General features: G+C 52.3%; 1 protein-coding gene across 3 annotated transcripts in view; it reads right to left on the bottom strand.

The window, feature by feature from the left end:
* Positions 1-21,683, bottom strand: part of MIDEAS (mitotic deacetylase associated SANT domain protein) — a 73,204-nt gene that overhangs the window by 11,956 nt on the left and 39,565 nt on the right. For all 3 annotated transcript variants that reach the window (XM_031667995.1, XM_017961358.3, XM_009211932.4), the window contains exons 2-5: positions 12,409-14,110; positions 10,374-10,673; positions 2,434-2,779; positions 247-313 (exon numbers count right to left, since the gene is read on the bottom strand). In XM_031667995.1, the coding sequence (XP_031523855.1) occupies positions 247-313; positions 2,434-2,779; positions 10,374-10,673; positions 12,409-13,863 (2,168 nt within the window). In that variant the 5' untranslated portion in view covers positions 13,864-14,110. The remainder of the gene's footprint in view (positions 1-246; positions 314-2,433; positions 2,780-10,373; positions 10,674-12,408; positions 14,111-21,683) is intronic.

The following is a 21,683-nucleotide window of genomic DNA, read 5'->3' as shown; positions in this document are numbered from 1 at the left end:
GGACCCCCCTTCCAACTCTCCTAGAGATAAGTTCAAGCTGAGCCGGTCCTTGTCCTTCCCTGCAACTTCCACACAGAGGCAGGGCGGGGACAGCAAAGTCCAGGGCCAAATACAGAAGCTCAGGGAGGCCCTCTCAGCCCTACGCAGTCCCCACGGAACCCTCCTGTTGCTCCCAGGGCCCACCTGCACACACTGCACCAGTGTGGCCACCCACACACCCTCGGCCAGGGGCAGGGCTGCACTTACGGCTCGATGCTCACTGGGGTAGCCTCCCCCATCACAGAGAGGACAGGCGGGGTGACTTCAGCACTGTCTACGGGACAAAGAGCAGGTTGATAAATAGTACCTCCTTTTAGCAAAGCACCCCCAATCCTAGTGGCTGCCCTGTATGTGCAAGAGTCACAGTGGTGACACACAGAGCTCACACAGGGAACACAGGCACCTGAGTCCTGGCTCTGCAGCCTGCCACCTACAAAAACGCAGGCTCTTCACTAAATATTTGGGTGCCTCAGTTTTCACACCTACCAAAAGGGACGATTACTACCTGTCTCCTAGAGTTAATGTGAGAACTGGATAAAACAACACACTGAGCCTGGCACTCGATAAAGATTATTATTACTGCTTCTACAACTAAAGCCATATCCCTGCCCCAGAAGCTCCAACACTAGAGAATCAGCTCCAACGTAAAGCTGTGGTTTTCTAGTAAAGAGACTAAAACTTTGAGCACACTAGGGAGGTGGTGAAGGGCATCGCTGTTATACAGTTATTGTCTCACTTTCTCACTTCCTCTTTGGATTTTCCGCCTCAGTTTCTCCCAAGCTAGTTTTTTTTCTTTCTTTCTTTCTTTTTGAGACAAAGTCTCACTCTGTCTCTGCCCAGGCTGGAGTGCAGTGGTGTGATCTCGGCTCAAGGAGTTGAACCTCTAAGTTCAAGCGATTCTCCTCCCTCAGCCTCCCAAGTAGCTGGGATTACAGGTGTGAGTCACTGTGCCCAGCCCCAAGCTGGTCTTCTTAAGGCCCCACATGATCAAAACACGCCTTTGCTCAAAAACAAAAAAGAAAAAAAAAAATCTTTGCTTTTTACTGACTCCCTGCTGCAATGCGAGATAAAACCTGCAACCCTCCCCTCAGAGTTCAAGGCAGTTCTGCTTCCATCTGTACCTCTCACCACCCGTGTGCCTGGACCTGCATCCTAGCTGACTGCTTATCTCTCGGCCCCTCACTCTCCCTGCATGGTCCCATCTACAGGCCTTTGCACCAGTCATTTCCTCTCCCTGGTGTGTCCTCCCTGCCCCTGCCCTCCTCCATCTCTGGGGCTCAGCTCTGGCCCCACCCCACTTGAATGCAGTCCTCACCAGCCCAGGCTAGCTGCTAGGGGCTTCACTCACTGGCTACAGATCCCACACTGCCAGGAACCTCTGTTTTTCCAACTCCCAGGCTTTCATGTCAACTCCCTAATGACCTTGCATTCTCTATAGAACAGACCACAGTGTCCTGTACATTCTTGGAGCCCTCACAGGACCCAGTTCAAGGCCTTACGCCCAAGTGTTCGGTAACTACTCGTGGGCAGACTGACCTCTCGCTGGCTGCCAGTCTGATCTCCACAATGACTTCCTCTTCCTACACAGCCTAGCCAGGGAGAAGCCTCCCCAGGAAGCAGGACAGAAGGCCAGCCAGCCTAGGGCAAACATTTTGCACCCACAGACACCAGGGGGCACCAGAGAGCTACACCATGGGTGAGGTCACAGTCAAAGGTTAATTGGCCAAAGGCATCTATGAGCTAGCTACTTCCACTTAATCCTCTCTACCACCCTAAGGGATTGGATTACCCCATTCTGCAGAGGAAATGGATCTCCTTGTGGAGTGGGCAACACTTTTCGGCAGGACACCACCCCAAGCCAGCCCAATATTTCCAGAGTGTCTGTTTTTGGCCAAAATGACTGTTTGAGAGCCCCAGAGACCAGATCTGCTGCAAAGGACTATGAGCAAACAGGATGGCCTGGCATGATGTTCCAGCTTTATGTGTGCTAATGCACCTGAGCCTAGGAAGTGGTCATTAGGTTGAACCAAAGGAAACTACTATTTGTGAACCCAAAAATAGTTGAATATTGGCAATTTCATCATCAACCAAGTACTACTAATATCCCCATCTTAATACTGAAAAAACTGAGGCCCAGGGAGTTGAAGTGACTTGCAAAAGTGGATGTAACAGTAAATGATGAAATTAAGATTTGAATCCAAGCAGCTGGGCGGGCCCCCCGCCCCTCCTTGTTGAATGAGGACAACCTCCTTCTCAATCTCAGAGAAGACAGAGCAGAGCTCCTTCTCCCAGAGTGTTCCAGCCCAATCCCGCAGCAGCCCCATAGGCTGAGATGCCTCCCTGCCCACTGCCCCAGCCCCACTCCTGCCAGGGCTGCGGAGGGAGGTCACTCACTAGTCCGGAGCAGCGTGCGATGGGCACTCTTAGGTGTGATGGGAGGAGGGGCGGGGATGGTGTTGGTTGATATGATGGCATTGAAGTAGAGGCCAGAGCCTTCCCGCACAGGGCTGAGGATGGGGGGCGGCGTGTAGGGAGGCAGCTCAAAGCTCCGCTCAGAGGGGTGGTCAGCTAGGCGCACAGGAGAGCGCAGGTGGCTCTGGTATGGGGTGATGTTGGAGTAGACGGGAGGGGCGATGAAAGTGCCCGCCTTGGTGGGAATGATGAGGGGCTCGGGCCTGGGCCGCTGCTTTGGTTTCCGCACAGAAGGCTCCCCCTCCAACTTGACATTTATGTCTTCCGCCTGGAGAAGGAAAGAAAACAAAGATGCCTCAGCCTTGTATCCCAGGGAAAGTGAAGTTTTAACCACAGCTTGCCAGTCTCACCTTTGGAACTTAGGCTGCCCACCACACCCACCAAGGCAAGCCTGAAAAAAAGGAGCAGGTCCAAAAGCCCTTATTGTCTCCTCTAGGCCAGAGGTCAGCAAACTTTTTCTGTAAGGGGCCAGAGAGTAAATATTTTAGGCTTTGTGGGCCACATGTGATCTCTGTTACATATTCGTCTTCTTTCCCTTTTTCTTTTTAAAACTAATCGTATAAAATTGTAACACCATTCTTAGCTCTGGATTTGGCCCCCAGACCACCGTTCCCCACCTCTGCTGTAAAGTGTGTGACAGGGCAGAAGAGTACAGTAGTTCAGGGCCCAGGCTCTGCAGCTGGACTGCTTGGGTTGGGACCTACCACCTTTATTGCCACTTAAAATTACTCAATCTTTCTGTGCATCTTCATTTTTAACATGGTGCCTACCTAGTAAGTGCCTACTTACTGGGGTAACTATGAGGACTACATGAATTAATACATGGAAATCACTGAGAACACTGCTTGATACCTCAGTAAATATTGGCTGTCACTACTTAAACTCCAGGCTCTGCGTTAGATGAAAGTTCCTACTGCGTGCTAAGACCTGAGCTGGGCATGGAACTACAAAATGAAATGGACAAGGCCGGGCGTGGTAATCTCAGCACTTTGGGAGGTCGAGGTGGAGGGATCACTTGAGGTCGGGAGTTCGAGACCAGCCTGGCCAACATGGCAAAACCCTGTCTCTACTAAAACACGAAAATTAGCTGGGCATGGTGGCAGGTGCCTGTAATTTCAGCTACTCAGGAGGCTGAGGCACGAGAATCACTTGAACCCGGGAGGTGGAGGTTGTAGTGAGCCAAGATCATGCCACTGCACTCTAGCCTGGGTAACAGAACTAGACTCTCTCTCAAAAAACAAAAAGGAAAAAGAAAAAAAAAAAATGGAATGGACAGTCCTTGTCCTTGCAGAACTTTTGTTCTCATAGTAGTATTAATCCCACTAGGAAAGTCTAGCCCATGCACACTGGCAAAAGTTAGCCCGCCTACTTCTCCTTGCTAGGTGTGCCTCATGGGCCTCTATCTAGAATAGGGAGCAGGACTATAAGACAACAGAGGCCTTCCCTTGCTCGATTCCTATAATCTCAAAGGCAGAGAATGGAGCCCTCCAGGGTGAGCAGCACCCAGTTGATCCCTCTGCATACTCAGTGTAACAGGTAAGGCTGGCCATGGTGACCAAGTGGGCCTTAGAATAATGAGCTGTCTCCCTGCCAAGGTTCTGGCTCCCATAAACACCTTCCAGCAGAGGGCCCTGACTCCCCTCTGAGGCTGTGGCCATGTCCTTCACTCATCTGCGCCCTCTTTTCCCTTCTAGAAATTGGGATGAAATGAAATTGTTCATTTTTCTTCCCTTAGGGAAACAATATGATTGCACAGAAAAAAAAAAAAAATGCAGGAGCCAAAGGCCCCCCCCAAACTTTCTTGACAAGAAATCTAACCAAAAAATCAGCTAGCTGTAATCATTTGTAATTTTATAATAAGGGATTAAACTATTCTGAATATTTGACAAAAACAGTCATGTTCATTTCTTAGGTGTGGTAATGCTACTGAGAGAATGTTGAAGAAGAAAGAGTCCTTACGTATTTCAGACACAAACTGAAGTATATATGGATGGAATGATATGATGTTCAGGATGTGCTTCAAAATAACCTAGCGGCATGGAGAAGCAGAGGTACAGGTGAAACAAGATTGGCTATGTTTTGATAACTGTGAAATCTGGGTGATGGCTAAACGCTGGCATTCATTATAGCCCTCTCTACTTTTATGCATGAAAGAAAGTATCTGTAGTACAAAGAATAAAAAATAATGAATGAAATAAACAAGTAACAAAACCTCCCCCCAAAGCCTGGTGTAGTAGAAGTACTCACAGGCAGGGATTCAGGAGATCCCAATTCTAGGGCTAGCTCTACTATTACTTGGCTGTATGACCTTAGGTCAGTCTCTTGTCTTTTCTGGACCTCACTCCTCATTTATAAAATAGGGGCATTGAGCTGTGGAGCTGCTCAGGCTCCTTCCTGCTCACTCTCAGAACAAGCTGCCCAGACCTCCAGCCTCTACCACAAACTTTTCCTCAACCAGGGAACAGGAACCCAGAGAGCAGAGACTGTGGTGCTCCCCTGCCTATGACAGAGGCATGCAGGCCAACTCTCCAGCTGAGAATAACCAGAAAATCTGGACTCGATATGCAAAACACATTTCTGAAGATATCAGAGGGCAAATAAGCAAAGAATTAAAGAGCCAAGATCCAGGGGGAAAAAAAGAATGCTAAAGAGGTGAGCCCAGTATTTGAAGCTGCGTTTTCCCTAGAGGTGAATGCTATTACTAGAAAAGGCAACGGAGAGGCTGAGAAACTGAGCAGAGCTTTTAAGAAATTTAAGGAACTGGGCCGGGCGCGGTGGCTCAAGCCTGTAATCCCAGCACTTTGGGAGGCCGAGACGGGCGGATCACGAGGTCAGGAGATCGAGACCATCCTGGCTAACACGGTGAAACCCCGTCTTTACTAAAAAATACAAAAAACTAGCCGGGCGAGGTGGCGGGCGCCTGTAGTCCCAGCTACTCGGGAGGCTGAGGCAGGAGAATGGCGTAAACCTGGGAGGCGGAGCTTGCAGTGAGCTGAGATCCGGCCACTGCACTCCAGCCTGGGCGACAGCACGAGACTCCGTCTCAAAAAAAAAAAAAGAAGAAATTTAAGGAACTGACACAATAAAAACTGAGGTTTGGCCAGGTGCAGTGGCTCACGCCTGTAATCCCAGCACTTTGGGAGGCCAAAGTGGGTGGATCACCCAAGGTTAGTTCAAGACCAGCCTGGCCAATGTGGCAAAACCCCGTCTCTACTAAAGATACAAAAATTAGCTGGGCGTAGTGGCGGGCGCCTATAATCCCAGCAATTTAGGAGGCTGAAGCAGAATTGCTTGAACCTGGAAGACGGAGGTTGCAGTGAGTGGAGAACACACCACTGCACTCCAGCCTGGGCAACAGAGTGAGACTCCCTCTCAAAAACAAAAACAAAAACAAAAAATGCCAGGTGTGGTGGCTTATGCCTATAATCCCAGCACTTTGGAAGGCCAAGGTGGGTGGATCGCCTGAGGTCAGGAGTTCGAGACCAGCCTGGCCAACATAGTGAAATCCCGCCTCTATTAAAAATACAAAAAATTAGCTGGGTGTGGTGGTGGGCACTTGTAATCCCAGCTACTCGGGAGGCTGAGGCAGGAGAATCACTTGAACCCAGGAGGCAGAGGTTGCAGTGAGCTGAGATTGAGCCATTGCACTCCAGCCTGGGCCACAAGGGCGAAACTCCATCTCAAAAGAAAAAAAACACAAAGCTGAAGTTTAGGGCTCGCCAAGGAAGGAGAGCTTGGCAAAACCCCAGGTTTGGACTGGGACTCCAAAAAGGGCTGATACTCACTTTCATTCAGAATAAAGGTGAATCAGAAATAGGATAGTCCCTATATGGAATAAAGCCTAGCTTGAAATAATCTCATTTCAACCTCCGATTAAAGTAATTCAGGGCCAGATGTGGTGGTTTACACCTATAATCCCAGCACTTTGGGAGGCCAAGGCAGGGGGATCACCTGAGGTCACGAGTTTGAGACCAGCTGGGCCAACATGGTGAAACCCCATCTCTACTAAAAATACAAAAAAAGGAGCCTGGCGTGGTGGCCTGCACCTGTAGTCCCAGCTACTCAGGAGGCTGAGGCAGAAGAATCGCTTGAATCCGGGAGGTGGAGGCTGCAGTGAGCTGAGATCATGCCACTACACTCCAGCCTGCACAACTCCATCTCAAACCCCCGCCCCCGCCCAAAAAAACCCAGAAACAAAAACAAGAACTTTGCATTGTCCAGGAAGAGCTAAAAGTACTAACAGATTTCAAAAAGCCAAGGATGCATGTTTTTTGTTTTTGTTTTTGTTTGAGACGAAGTGTCACTCTGTTGCCCAAGCTGGAGTGTAGTGGTGCGATCTCGGCTCACTACAACCTCCACCTCCCAGGTTCAAGCGATTCTCTTGCCTCAGCTTCCTCAGTAGCTAGGATTACAGGCACACACCATCATGCCTGGCTAATTTTTGTATTTTTAGTAGAGACAGGGTTTCACTATGTTGGCCAGGCTGGTCTTGAACTCCACCCGCCTTGGCTTCCCAAAGTGCTGGGATTACAGGCGTCAGCCAGGATACATGTTTTGTTTTGTTTTGTGTGAGACAGAGTATCACTCTGTTGCCCAGGCTGGAGTGCAGTGGTGCGATCTTGGCTCACTGCAACCTCTGCTTCCCAGGTTCAAGCCATTCTCCTGCCTCAGCCTCTCTAGTAGCTGGGATTACAGGCACCCACCACCTCACCCAGCTGATTTTTGTATTTTTTTTTTTTTTTTTTTTTTTTTGAGACGGAGTCTCGCTCTGTAGCCCAGGCTGGAGTGCAGTGGCCGGATCTCAGCTCACTGCAAGCTCCGCCTCCCGGGTTCACGCCATTCTCCGGCCTCAGCCTCCCGAGTAGCTGGGACTACAGGCGCCCGCCATCTCGCCCGGCTATTTTTTGTATTTCTTAGTAGAGACGGGGTTTCACTGTGTTCGCCAGGATGGTCTCGATCTCCTGACCTCGTGATCCGCCCATCTCGGCCTCCCAAAGTGCTGGGATTACAGGCTTGAGCCACCGCGCCCGGCCTGATTTTTGTATTTTTAGTAGAGATGGGGTTTCACCATGTTGGCCAGGATGGTCTCCATCTCTTGGCCTCCCAAAGTGCTGGGATTACAGGCATGAGCCACCGCCCCCGGCCCAGGATACATGTTTTAATATCTAGCAGCCCTTCTTGACCAAAGATCTAAGTCCTAATGTCATAAGGCACTCACTATACATAAGTTAAATTCTCTCCTATGCATTTAACAGGGTTTGGGTTTTTTGTTTTTGCTTTTTGTTTTGTTTTGAAAAGGGGTCTCACTTTGTCACCCAGGCTGGAGTGCAGTGGCACAATCACAGCTTCCTGCAGTCTTGACCTCTTGGGCTCAAGCGATATTCCCACCTCAGCTTCCTAAGAAACTGGGACTACAGGTGTGCACTTCCACACCCAGCTAATTTTTTTCTGTTGTTTTTTTGTTTTTTGTTTTTGTAGAGACTGGGTCTCTCCTTGTGTTGCCCGGGCTGGTCTCGAACTTCTGGGCTCAAGCGATCCTCCTGCCTTGGCCTCCCAAAATGCTGGGACTGCAGGCATAAGCCACTGCACCTGGCCTCCTATGCATTTTAAAATGGTACTAGCTATGTCCCATCCTTCAGAAAATTGAGGAAATAGTTGCTCAAATCCCTTTCTGTAGGGCTTAGTTCTCTTGAAGAAATATGGGTAAGAAGAATGCTGGGGTAATCACAAAAAGAACAACATGCAAGGATATAACTAATAAATCAATAAAATGGGGAAGTGGGATAACAAATCAAATCAATCCAAAGGAGAACATGGGAAAGGCAAGATGGGAAACAGCTAACAGTAGATGGCAACTTTTAACCCAAGTATTTAAGTAATTACATTAAATGCAAACTGTATCAGTGGAATCTTAAAAAGTTGAATTCAAAGAAGCATAAAGTAGAATGGTGTTTACCAAGGGTTAGGGGATGGGGCGAGGACTGGGGACATACTGGTCAAACAATACATAATGTCACTTAGGAAAAAAGAATAAGTTCAGGAAACCTATTGTATAACATGATGACTATCATTAGTAACAGTGTATTATACACTTCAAAATTGCTGAGAGCAGATTTTAAATGTTCTCACCACAAAAATTTGAAGTAATGGGTACGTTAATTAACTTGATTATATCAAAACATCATGTTGTATGCCATAAATATGTATTCTTTTTATGTTAATTTTATTTTATTCTATTTTTGTACAAACAGGGTTTTGCCATGTTGGTCAGGCTGGTCTTGAACTGCTGGCCTCAAGTGATCCACCAGCCTTGGCTTCCCAAAGTTCTGGGATTACAGGTGTGAGCCACCGTGCCCAGACTTTATGTTAATTTTTAAATAAATAAATAGAAAGATATAAACCGTATCAATGCTCTAAAAGACTGGATAATAACAAATCCCAATGTATGCCACTTGAAAGATACACCTTAAGTAGAAGGATAGAGAAAAGATAACAGTAAATGATGGGAAAAGATGCACCCTGCAGATTCTAACCAAAAGCAAGCAAGATATCAGACAAAACTGACTTTAAGAGGCAAAAGGGGTAGATGATGAGAAATTACTTAATGGGTACAATGTGCATTATTTGGGGAATAGATATGGATACTCTGATAGCCCTGACTTCACCACTATACCATCTATGTGTGTTACAAAATCACACTTGTATCTTATAACTTTACTCATGTAAAATAAGAATTGGCCGGGTGCGGTGGCTCACCCCTGTCATCCTAATACTTTGGGAGGCCAAGGCGGGCAAGATCACTTGAGGTCAGGAGTTTAAGACTAACCTGGCCAACATGATGAAACCCCGTCTCTACTAAAAATACGAAAATTAGCCAGGCTTCGTGATGCATGCCTGTAATCCCAGCTACTAAGGAGGCTGAGGCAGGAGAATTGCTTGAACCCAGGAGGTTGCAGTGAGCCGAGATCTCGCCATTGCACTCCAGCCTGGGGGACAAGCAAAACTCTGTCTCAAAAAAATAAAATAAAATATAAAATAAGAATAAAAGGCAAAAAGAATATTTAAGATAAAAAGAAACTTCATAAAGTATCTAATCTAGTTCTAAATGAGCACCTAATAACATTGCATCAAAACGTATAAAACAAATGATGACAGAACCTAAAGAAAAAGTAGACAAAACCTCAATCTCAGAAAGAGATGTCAGCCGGGCGCAGTGGCTCATGCCTGTAATCCCAGCACTTTGGGAGGCCGAGGCTGGCAGATCATGAGGTCAGATCGAGACCATCCTGGCTAACAAGCTGAAACCCCGTCTCTACTAAAAATACAAAAAACTAGCCGGGCGAGGTGGCGGGCGCCTGTAGTCCCAGCTACTCGGGAGGCTGAGGCAGGAGAATGGTGTGAACCCAGGAGGCAGAGGTTGCAGTGAGTGGAGATGGTGCCACTGCACTCCCGCCTGGGTGACAGAGTGAGACTCTGTCTCAAAAAAAAAAAAAAAAAAAAAAAAAAAGGAGGAGATGTCAAGATCTCAGTAGTGACAGTATAAGCAAACATCTCTAATTCCCAGCACCCAGTACAGGCCAAATCAAAATTTGCTATCTAGAAAAACAGATGTATACATCCTAGAATTTCCCAGGCAGTGTCAATTTCAAGTATAAAACCATCTCATCCCCCATGAGGATGGGGGACATCCCCAAATGCCCCTTCCGGACATCTGTCCAGAAGTTTGGTTTGGAAAATAAAAACAGTATCTCCACAAGTTCCCTGATACCTTCCTACATTGCCATGTTCTCCTTTCCCCATAGGGTCCTGGGCCCCAGGAGCACTCAGGTGCTGGAGATGTTTAGAAGGGGCGCCTCTCATACCTGAGCTGGAGCATCTGTCCCAGGGATTCGGGTGGACCGCCTGCGGGTGACGATGACTGATGGCTTGTGCTCAGCAGGGTTCTGTTCAGGACCCTTCCCGTCCTCATCAACACCTCCAGCCTGGGCTGCCTCAGTTGGGTCCACAGTCCGCACAGGCACAGACACTGGGATGATGAGGGGTACCATCCCACTGTCTTCTCGTGCTCGCTTGGTGGCTAAGGAAGGCTCAGAAAACTCCACCCCACTCTTGGTAGTTGAGGCCAATACGCTTTTCCGCTTCTCTTCAGAGCCACTGCCATCCTGGATAAGATGTGAACAGAGTGCAATTTAAAAGATAAATCATAGCCAGGCGTAGTGGCTCACACCTATAATTCCTGCACTTTGGGAGGACAAGATGAAAGGATCAATTGAGGCCACAAGTTCAAGACCAGCCTGGGTAACATAGTGACACTTTGTCTCTACAGAAAATAAAACAAAATTAGCTGGGCATGGTGGCAAACTCCTGTCTCAGTAATAAATAAACAAATAAAAGATGAATTCTGATTTGATCTAGGACCTTATTCCCATTTAGTTACGGGACTCAAACACCCACAGTGCCCCTCAGTGGTCTCACAAGTTGGCCTTTCCCTGACCACCTTTTCTCCTATCACTTTTTTTTTTGGAGACAGGAGGTCTCACTCTGTCACCCAGGTTGTAGTACAGTGGCACGATCTTGGCTCACTGCAACCTCTGCCTCCCGGGTTCAAACGATTCTCCCGCCTCAGCCTCCCCAGTAGCTGGGATTACAGATGTACAGCAACACGACCGGCTAATTTTTGTGTTTTTTGGTAGAGATGGGGTTTTGCTGTGTTGGCCAGGCTGGTCTCGAACTCCTGACCTCAAGTGATCCACCCATCTTGGTCTCCCGAAGTGCTGGGATTACAGGCGTGAGCCACTGCACCCGGCTTCCTACCACACTTCTAAATACTCTCCAATCCTTGACCAGACCCACAGGTACCCCTGGGCCAAGGACAAGGCAACAGTCAATACCAAGGCCTGGAACCTAGCAGGCTTTCAGGAAGTTTTATGGTGAGAAGCACTTTTTTTTTTTTTGAGATGGAGTCTTGCTCCGTCACCTGGGCTGGAGTGCAGTGGCATGATCTCAGCTCACTGCAACCTCCGCCTCCCAGGTTCAAGCGATTCTCCCGCCTCAGCCTCCCCAAGTAGCTGGGATTACAGGTGCCCCCCACCATGCCTGGCTAATTTTTGTATTTTTAGTAGAGATAGGGTTTCACCATGTTGGTCAGGCTGGTCTCAAACTCCTAACCTTGTGATCTGCCTGCCTCAGTCCCCCCAAAGTGCTAGGATTACAGGTGTGAGCCACTGCGCCCAGTCAGAAGCACTTTCTATAGAAAAGAGCAATGTGAGGCTGGGCGCAGTGGCTCATGCCTATAATCCCAGCACTTTGGGAGGCTGAGGTGGGTGGATCACCTGAGGTCAGGAGTTTGAGACCAGCCTGGCCAACATGGCGAAACCCCGTCTCTACTAAATAACAAAAATATGCTGCGTGTGGTGGTGGGCACCTGCAATCCCAACTACTGGGGAGGCTGAGGCAGGAGAATCGCTTGAACCCAGGAGGTGGAGGTTGCAGTGAGCTGAGATCGCGCCACTGCACTCTAGCCTGGGTGACAGAGTAAGACTCTGTCTCAATAAATAAATAAATAACAAATACTCTCCATAACCTGCTTTCTTCCAGGCCCTTCCACCCTGGCCTGGACCAAGGGCCCCCAGATGGCCATCTCTTGCCACAGGTGGCTTACGGATGGGTTTTGTTTGGCCTGCACAGTGGGTGGCACACGAAATAGTATCTAATTATTCAAAAAACATTTCTGCAAAAGTAAGCAAGAACTCTGTTACAAGGTGAAAGGTGGTCTTTGTACTATTTCCCCACAAGCAGCTCGCTACGGCAAAGATTGGCTGTCTCTAGGCAAGCAGCCTCTCACCTATTAGCCTGATGCCCTCTGCCAGGTCTGGCTCCACCGTATGCCCCTCTCACCTTTGCATTCTGCAGCGAGGCCAGCTCCACCGCCTTCTGGGCCAGGGTCAGCAAATTGGCCTCCTGCGATGCTCGGCGCCTCCGTCGCGTGCTCTGGATTACCCCGCCCCGTAGCACCTGCCCACAGTCCCCTGTGCTCACTGCCCTCATGCCCTCCTCGCTGCCCATGGCAAGAGCCTCTCGCTCCCGGCCATTGGATGCTAGTCTCTCTCCATCAGGCAGTAGCTGTGACTCCCTCAGCTCCAGCGGGAATCCCAGAGCTTCAGGATGGGGCTGCCCCAGGGAGCCAGGTGGCGGCTGCTGCAGGGGCCAGTGATGTAGGAACAGGTTGCCAGTGAGCTCCTGCCCAGGTTGGGTGCCAGCCCCATCCAGGGTGGTGGGAGGCAGGATACCCTCCTTAGAGAGGCGGCGGGAGCGGCGGGGGAAGGGGATCTGGACCTGAGGTAGCGCTGGCTGTGGGGCTGACTCCTGCAGGAGGGCCTTGCGCAGTTCTGGGTTCATATCTGGGTTGGGGGGGAAGGGGTAGGGTGCCATGCTGTGGTGAGCCAGGTGTGACTGTCCCAGTGGCCCAGCCGGCTGCAGGCCAAAGTCCTGGGGTTGCTGCGAGGGTGGCTGTTGCATGGGGTAGAAGTTCTCAAAGAGCGGCATCTGGGGTAGGGCTGCCTGCTGCTGCTGCTGCTGCTGCTGTTGCGGTTGCTGCTGCTGCTGCTTCTGCGGAGGGAAGGCAGCCACCGGGTTTGGGGGCGGTGGGCCCTGCCGGAAGACCTGCCGGTTCACCTGGTGGCCGAATGCCAGCTGGAAGGGTTGCAGGGGCAGTGACTGGTTTGGGGGTTTCTTGGCTGCATGGAAAGAATTCAGGGGTGCCTGGGGCCGCCCTACCTCCAGCTGCACCTTCTGTGGCATCACTGGCCGCACATTTCCATAGCGGTCCAGCTGTGGGCCCCCCGCTTTCTCCCGCTTCAGTGCCTCAGGGTGGTTATAGTAAGTTGCGACTCCCACTCCAGGATGCGGGTTCCCCTTGGGTGCACTGTAGAGGGACAGACTGTGGCAGTTCCATGTTGAATGGGGTGGAGGCTGGCCTGGCTGCTGCTGCCAGCTGCTGTCACTGACACCCCCACCTCCTCCACGCTCCGGGCCCCGCCCTGGAGCCATCACAGAGTTGGGCCACTTTACTGAGGCTACCTGCTGGGACAACATGGCTGCTGAGGTCCGCTCAGGCCCATACACCACAGAGTTCAGCAGGGCCAGACTGCTGGGAGGGGGCAGTTCCACAGGCTGAGAGGTGGAGACTGCCCCTCCTGGACCCTCGTGCCCTACGTACTGCTCCTCCTTCACTCTGATGGACTGCTGGGGGGGCTGCAGGGGAGGGGGCTGCTCCTTGGGAGCTGGTTCCTGGCCCCCGAAGAGGCAACGCTTCCGCTTGTTCTGAGCCTTGGGCTGGGCCTGGAGGTTCATGATGTGGCCAACTGAGCCCTGGCAGTGAGATCCCGTTCAACAGTCACCCATCCCCTGGGGAAACGTCCTGCTGGAAGCTGGACTCTAGTCCAGGAGCCAGGGAGGGCAGAGCAGGGGCAGAGGAAGACGCTGGACGATGAGGTCGGGCACTGGGAGAAAGAACTGCTGGCTCTTCCTTTCTCTTCCAGAGAGGCTCTGGGGCTCAGCTACTCTTCCCAGTTCATGATGCTCCACAGGGTCCTGGCACCTGCAGAGGGAAAAGCAGTGACAGTGTCAGCCACAGCGTCCCAGGATGCCCCAAACATCAGCACAAGTGTAAGAAAAGGGGCCTCCAAGGGCCATCGGTCTCACCACCTCATATCACAGGAACAGGCCCCAAGTCACAGAGCAGCATTGGTGAGGCAGGAGCCAAGACCTTCTGGGGAGCTGCCAGGAGGGCAGGAGAATCAGCTGCATCTCCCAGGGCACCGTGACTCTCTTGTCCCACCACCTCACCCTCCTGGTTCAGCTCCAGGACTGCCTGCATCTGGCTGTGTTATTTGTGCACTGCATAGGCACATTCTAAGGGACAAGTGGAGCTGACATCCAGCCCAAGCCCCTCCAGCCCAGCTGAGAAAGGAGCAGCAAAAGCCACATTGGCTCCCCTCTCCTCTTACCCAGGCCCCAGCCCCCTGGGCAGCCAGGCCTAGTCCTCCTGGCACACATCCGTCTATGCAGGAGCCTCCCACCAGACCCAGAAGGATCTTTGTCCAGCCAGTGCCTCCTCTGACACTCCAAGCACAGCTCAGCCTCAGGAAGTGGAGAGGACAGGGTCATTCCCGACATGGCCACTCCTCCTGTGCAGCCCCAGGGTCAGGAGCCCCAACAGGCCCTTGTAGAGTCAGGGGCCCAGGGTCAGGCTCACCAAGGCCTGCAGGTAAGGCCCCAGAAGGGTGTGTGCAGTCCTAGCCCCACCCCTGGGAAGAGCTGCTGGGTGGGGTTCTCGCTGCCAGTCTTTCCCAAACCAGCACAGAACCTGTTTTGCAACCCTAGCAGGGTGGAGGCAGGATCCAGGCCAAGAGCTGGTCAGCCGCTGACCCCGCCCCTGCCTGACCCCTGCCCCTTCCACCGCCAAAGAGCCCCAGCAAATAGCGTAAACTCAGATCGTAGAGGGTGTGTATTGCTAGAACTCAGTTCCAGAAGGTTTCTCCATGATAATGTCATGACTAAAGTACACAGTTTTTCTGTTTTTGTTTCGTAACTTGATTTTTTAAAACAGTCGCTACAGAACAGAATCTAGACCCGTATTTTACAACTTACATAGCTGCTTCATGTATTTTTAAAGACTTTTTATTCCCTCAGAGTGCTGTTTGGGTTTTGTTTTTTTCCTGGGAAGTTGGTGGGGGTGGGAGCTAAATGGCCCACCTCTTTCCCTAGTAAGATTCTGGTCCCTGAGAAGAAGGGAAGACAGCTCGGGTGGCTCTGAAGAGGAAATCTCAGGCCCTAGATGCTACAGGTCATTGTTAGCAACCCCAGCAGCTCCCAGGAAACCAGCCAGGAGCAGCAGAGGGCAGGGCTGGGCGGGCACAGAGTCCTGACTACACCCAGTTCACAGTTCGGCCCGCCCCCAGCACCGGGAATGCCCCTCCCAGGCTATCACTCCTCTGCAGGCTTCCGCAGCTCCCCAGCCCCTGCGCTCCTGGAGCCTGCCTGCCTCCTGTCCGCCTGCGTGACTCACTGAGGGCCCCCTCCCTATCTTTCACTTTCACCCAGCACCCAGAAGGGGAGTAACTTCCTCCTCCATTTCCTTCCTCAGTCCTTGGGCCTTGAAGAGAGTAAAAGAGACCCTCCTCGTGTGCAGCCTTTGTCTTTTCATACATGAAGCTGGAGGGAGGGAGAGGCACAGAGACTAGGATGGCAGCCAAGTCACCCTGACCCCCAGTAAGAGGGGAGTGGGGGGATTTGGACAAGAAGTGGAGAGCTGGGGGCTGGAGAAACCACCTTTCTCTAGCTTTTAAACCCGCATTCTCTGACAGTCAACCTAAGTCAGAGCAGGAACCCAAAACCTAACCCCTACACTAAAAATCACCCTGAGCACCACCATGAAGCTGCAGGATAGGACTGTCTGGCTCCGCCTCTCCGAGGGAACATCAAGCCCACAGAACTAGAAGTGCGTGTCTGCAGAAGCAAGACAGAGGAAGGAAGAATGTGCGCCAGCCTGGCAGGCCCACGTGCCTCCAGGGGGCTACGAGCCCCTCCAGTGGGCGCTCACACACACTCACGCCTCCCTTCATCACAGCCCTGTCGCCTTGTGAGCCACAGCACTGGCTTGAGGCCTGGAGCAAGGGAAGGTCCATGTGGCAGGTGGGCCTGGATGCACGTGCCAGTGTGAACCTGATGGAGGGCTGCGCCCCCTCCATGGGGATGGCTGCTCAGCACCTCTTACAGAAGGAGATGAGGCGGGGTCTGCGGCTCCAGGACAAGCCTGCTTCTGCCCAGGGCAGGGGCCAGAGGCCAGACGCAGGTCTTACAGGGGCTTACCCACAGCTGTATGGTCAGCCCTGGAGGAGCTGGGCTCAGCTGGGAAGCCTCCCACTCCCACCCTGCACATCAAGGAGGGCCATCATTCAAGACACCACAGCAGCCTCTGAAGCTGAAATGGACTTGCTTTGAAGAAATCAAGGGGCCTGGTTTGGGGAAGGCTGAATCACCCCAGAAGCTTCTTGCTGCAGAGGCCTCTCTGTCACCCTCACTGAAGAGCTAAGGGTGCCAGGGGCATGGACACTCAGGCCTGGAACCCTCAGAGAAGAAAGGTCATTGGCTGGGAGTGGGGAGAAGAGTGGAAGACACTGGCAGCCTGGGAGGAAGGGTGAAGGGGCACACCTAGGCAGCAGGGCACTAAGTAGTGATAGGAGTAATGATGATTGTGATGGTACACCCGTGCCAGGCAGATCCTACATGCTTTGTATCCTTTAAATTCCCACCATGACCTTATAAGGCAGGTGTTGCGATTTTAACCTCTATTTACAGGTTAGCTAGATGAGGCTCAGAGGGGCCAAGTAAGTTGTCCACAGTCACACATTCATTATGTTGAGAGCCAAGACTGGAACCCCCCAAGACATCACACTAAGACCCCAGACCCCTCTTCATACACCTCCCTTCCACAGCACACTCCACACCACCTCCAGGCAAGGATTTTCTAGACACAGATATCCCTTCTCACTGGCACTGGGAAGCCCCTTACCCCTGCCTGAACCTTTGGCAGGTACTCTCTCCCATTCTCCCCAAATATGGCTGAGACCCTTGACCCTCCAGGAAGGGAGGGCAGGGAAGGGTCTCACCACAGAGGGTCAGCAGATGTGTGAGGTCTACCTGCAGGGAGGCCTGAAACACTTCCTCCTGCACTGGCCACTCTAGTCCCCGATTTGGGGACTCTCCGGCTCCTGCAACCCCAACCCAGGCTCAGTTGCTGCTGGTGGTGCCTCCAGCTCTCAGACCCCATGGGCTCCTCCCAGCCTGCAACTCGGGGTCAGGACTGCACCACTTCCTCTCATTTCTTCTACCCCACCCCCACTGCCCTGTCCCTCAGGTGGAAATCAAACTGCCCTTCCTCACAGTGAGGAAGAGGAAGGAAGACACCTCCAAAGGCTGCTGACCTGTGGGCCTAGTCCCTGAGGTTGCAGGGAAGAGGATGTAACGAGGAACTCCTGCCAGCAGCTCAGCCCTGGGACGAGCTGCAGGGCCTCTGACAACGGATGCAGGAACACTGCAAAAGGAAACCCACAGTCACCACGGGGCCCCAAACACTGCAGTCCGCCCTGTCAGTCTGTTTGACTGTCACGCTCTATTCACTTTTCCCTTCCTTCAGGCTCCTCTCTGCAGCAACCAATCCTTGACCAGACCCACAGGTACCCCCGGGCCAAAGACAAGGCAACAGTCAAGACCAAAGCCTGGGACCTAGCAGGCTTTCAGGAAGTTCTATGGTGAAAAGCACTTGCTCTCTATAGAAGAAAGCAGTGTGCACCAAGAAAAACAAAACACAAAAAACCGTGCTGACCCCACATATATGTTTTGCAGACACATGAGGGGAAGGTGCTGGAAAGGCCTTTGGGTATTCAGTGCTGATGGTGACACCAGCTCTCCCGGGATGTCAGCTCAAATACACACTGCTCCCCAAGGGACATCGGCAGCCCAGCCGCACACCCAACACTAGCTGACCGACCCCAGGAGAAGCCAGTGAGCTATCACCACAGGGCAAGGGGCCAGACTGTAGCCACTGCAGGACCAGGGCCACTCACCTGTCTGCTTGGGGCAATCAGTGTGTCCATTTGAGAAACAAGACTGTTGTGAGTCGAGGTCACACAGGCCAGGGAGGAGATGCCAAGTTGATCTCAGCAGCTGCAGGGGCTCAGCTCTGACCTGGGGGTGACCCGAGGGTCCCTGCCCTTGTAGGCTAATGCTCCAAGCTCCCACTCTTAGAGCCTGGGCAGGCCCCACAAGCTCAGCACTAGGAAGAGGGGAGTCAAAGGTCATGTGTCTGTCACCCAAGGGCAAGACAGGCCCAAACTGAGTCTCCAGGCGAGTCAGTTCTCTGAGCTGTCTTAGGACAAAGTCTAAACTCCCTGCCCTGTCCACAAGTCCCTGCAGACCTTGGCTCCTGCCACCTCTCTCGACAGTCTGTGCTTGAGCCAGGGCCTCCAACGTGCTCTTCTTGCTTTGCTTCCAGGTCTTTGGCCAGGCTGTACCCCTTCCTGGGGACAACTTCTCACGCTTTTCATGAGGCCAGGTCCTATTCATCCTTCAGGCTGCAGACACTGTTTCCACCGGGAAACCTTCCTTGACCCCAGAGCAGAGACAGGAGCTGAACTACAAGCCCCTATAACACACTGTGTATGGCACACTAAATCCCAGGTGCCTGCTTCGTCATCCCCAGCAGACAGCAGGCTCCACGGGACAGGGTTGGCAGACCGTTGTACCTTGGCACTTGGTTTGTATCTGCCTGTCAGGATGCTCATTCAAGACTGCGCCCAAGGTGAGTCAGAGCCACGCCTGGGCAGAGGTGACACAGCCCGCATTCCTGCCCTGGGCTCCTGCCTGCTCCTGACTTCTGGGCTCTCTGATGCACACCAGAGCTCCTCAAGATGCTGGGATGAAGTGAAAAGACCCAGCCCGGGATCCCACCCTACCCCTGGCCCAGGCCCTCTCCACCTATGTGGAACACAAGTCCTTCTCCCTGCTGGCCCACAAGCCACCTGCCCTTGACTGTCACCTGCTGCCCCATACCACATGCTGGCCAGCTGGAAAAGTGCTAGCTCCACTGTTGCCCTCCACCCCATTTTTCTAGGCTTCCACCCCACCTAGACAGTAGCCAGGGACACAAGCCTGTGGTCTGTTTACCTCATGCCCTGACATGGCTGGACCTCAAGACACTAAGGTCTGGCCAGGATGCCAAGGAGCCATAACAAGACCCTGCCACCCCCACCAGAGGAGCACAGCACGGCCCAGCTGGCCCCTTCATTCGGGCTCACATCCTGAAAAGCTCTCTCAGACATTCTGGGGTCTCCAGCTATAGCCAGACTGGGTACGTGGCCTGGAACTGCCATCTTGGGCCACCTAGAGTTGCCCAGGCCCTAGACAAACCTTCCCTCTGGACCCCATCTGCAACGCCACATGTATCCCCACCAACTGGGCCTTCACACACAGGCCAGTGCACCCCATTTCTGCAAGCCACTGGACACATAAGCCCTATTCTCAAGGGGTTTGCAAACAAGGAGGCTCTGATACAACAGACGTGGATCTGACTCCCGCAAGCGTCATTTTCCCTGCGAGCATGAGAGAGCAGGTAAGAGGCCCTATGGTCGGCCCATTCCCAATCCAGACAGTCCCTGGACCATCACTTCTCTGGACTGAACTTCAGCTCTCAAAAGGAGAACCCAGGCCAACAGGCCAGAGAGTCACGAGTCCCAGGGGTCTCAGCCATCAAGCTGCTCAGGATCAGAAGCTTGGCCAGGGTTCAAGCTGCCTGAAGTTTGAGCTTACACAGTAAAAATGCCAACACTGAGATGCTTTTAAAGGGATGTGTAAGAAAAGAATCCTTTCAGGGCTTATGAGGCACTCTCAGGGTTCCGTCCAGGCTTCTACCTTGATTGCCTCCCTCCCGCAAAGCTCGACAAATGCCCACAGGGTGTCTATGGAAAGCTGGGATCGCCAAGTTTGTTTTGCCAGGATGGGGGAGGTGGGGGGCTGCTAATGCAGAGAGAAAACAGTCATGAACAAAGGCGAAAAGGATTAAGCCTTCAGGCTCAGCTTTTGCCTGCATTGAAGGAACTGCCTGCCTTCCTCGTAGGCAAAGGCTACGAAGAATCACAGGCAGCCCTGGAAAACCCCTTCCAGTAGGACCCAGGGATCCCAGGAGTAGGGTAGAAGCAGGCAGATGTATGCTTCCTCCGCAGAAGACTCAGCAGATGTTCCTGAGGCCCTCTAGCGAGGGTGTCCTGGGACCACTAGGGTCCTTGGTCTGTCTCCTCAAAACCGTCTCTATGCCCTATGCAGCTCCCATCACTGGAGGCTGCTGCAGCTCCTCCTTCCCCTTCTGGAAGGGCCTGGCTCCCCAGCAGGGCTAGAGCAGGGCTCTCTGAAGTCTGTGCCTGAGTACCCCATGCCAGAGTCTGCCCTGGGCCAAGATACAGATGAGGCCACTCACAGGGGCCTCCCCCACCACACACGCTCCCTGCTGCAGCTCTGCAGGTGGGCCTGCTGCCCCTTCATCCACTCCACAAGCATTTGCTGAACACTTGCTGCAAGCCAGACTCTGGGAGACACAGGAGACACAGAGCTTCCAGGCTGGTGGGGAGACAGACGCACAGAAACACACGCTAATTATAATGCAAGGCAGCCGGTGCAGGGACTAGGGGTAAGCAACCCCTGGGGACAGGCAATCCCTGGGGGAGCTCCCTGACTTTGAGCCTCCCCTAGAGCTGTTCCTTCTGCCTGGAAGCCCTGCTTCCACTCTCACAATCTGCTTTTCCTCAAAGCCTACCTCCTCCAGCTGGCCCTCCAGCACGTATTGTTGTTACTCATTAGGAATCTTCATGCTCTTAGACTACTATCCAATAACGCTTCTTCATCAATTCCCTTCTGTTCCTGCACAGAGCCTGGGAGCAGCAGGGCCTGGAGACAACATGAACCAAGACGGAGGGCAGTGGACTGCTGGTCAGGTAACCAACCAGATGTCTGGTCCAGGAGCCGCCACTCACTGGTTCCTGCCTTTGAGGAGCTTAAGAGCCTGGGGTGGGAAGAGACCTGCATCCAGGGACCAAAGAAACACCTTTGTAAAAAGCAAGTGCCACGCGGAACAGCAGCCACAAGGACTAGCTGTATGCCGAATGCGGCAGAGTACCGCTTACCTACATAATCACTTATTCCCAACTGAGAAACGAGGAAAGGCTGGCTCTGAAAGTAACTTGTCCCAGTTCACAGAACTCATGACTGAGGAGTCAAGATTCAAATCTAAGCCTCCTGACCCCAAACCAGGTCTCTCTGTCACTGTGTCAATACGCGTCTGTGTAGATGTCAAGGAGTGGTTCTTAAACCTCAGTGTGTGCAATAAAACCCGCCCTGAGAGGCTAGTTAATGGGTCTGGTGCGGTAGGGGTCAAGGGTGGGAAGAGCATGATGGGGAATCTAGGATGCTTCACAAGCAGCCAGGTGGTGCCCAGGCACTGCAGCAGAGGAATGGCTAAAGAGTCACAGCCTGGCATGGTGAAATTTCCCAGGATCCACCACTCCCCATTCCCCAAAGGCACTACCCGCCAGAGTGCTGTGGCCTGCCCAGGAGACATG

This window comes from Papio anubis, chromosome 7, assembly GCF_008728515.1.
Source record: "Papio anubis isolate 15944 chromosome 7, Panubis1.0, whole genome shotgun sequence".
Lineage (NCBI taxonomy): Eukaryota > Metazoa > Chordata > Mammalia > Primates > Cercopithecidae > Papio > Papio anubis.
The sequence above is the reverse complement of the archived record's forward strand: the minus strand, read 5'-3'. Positions and strand labels throughout refer to the sequence as shown.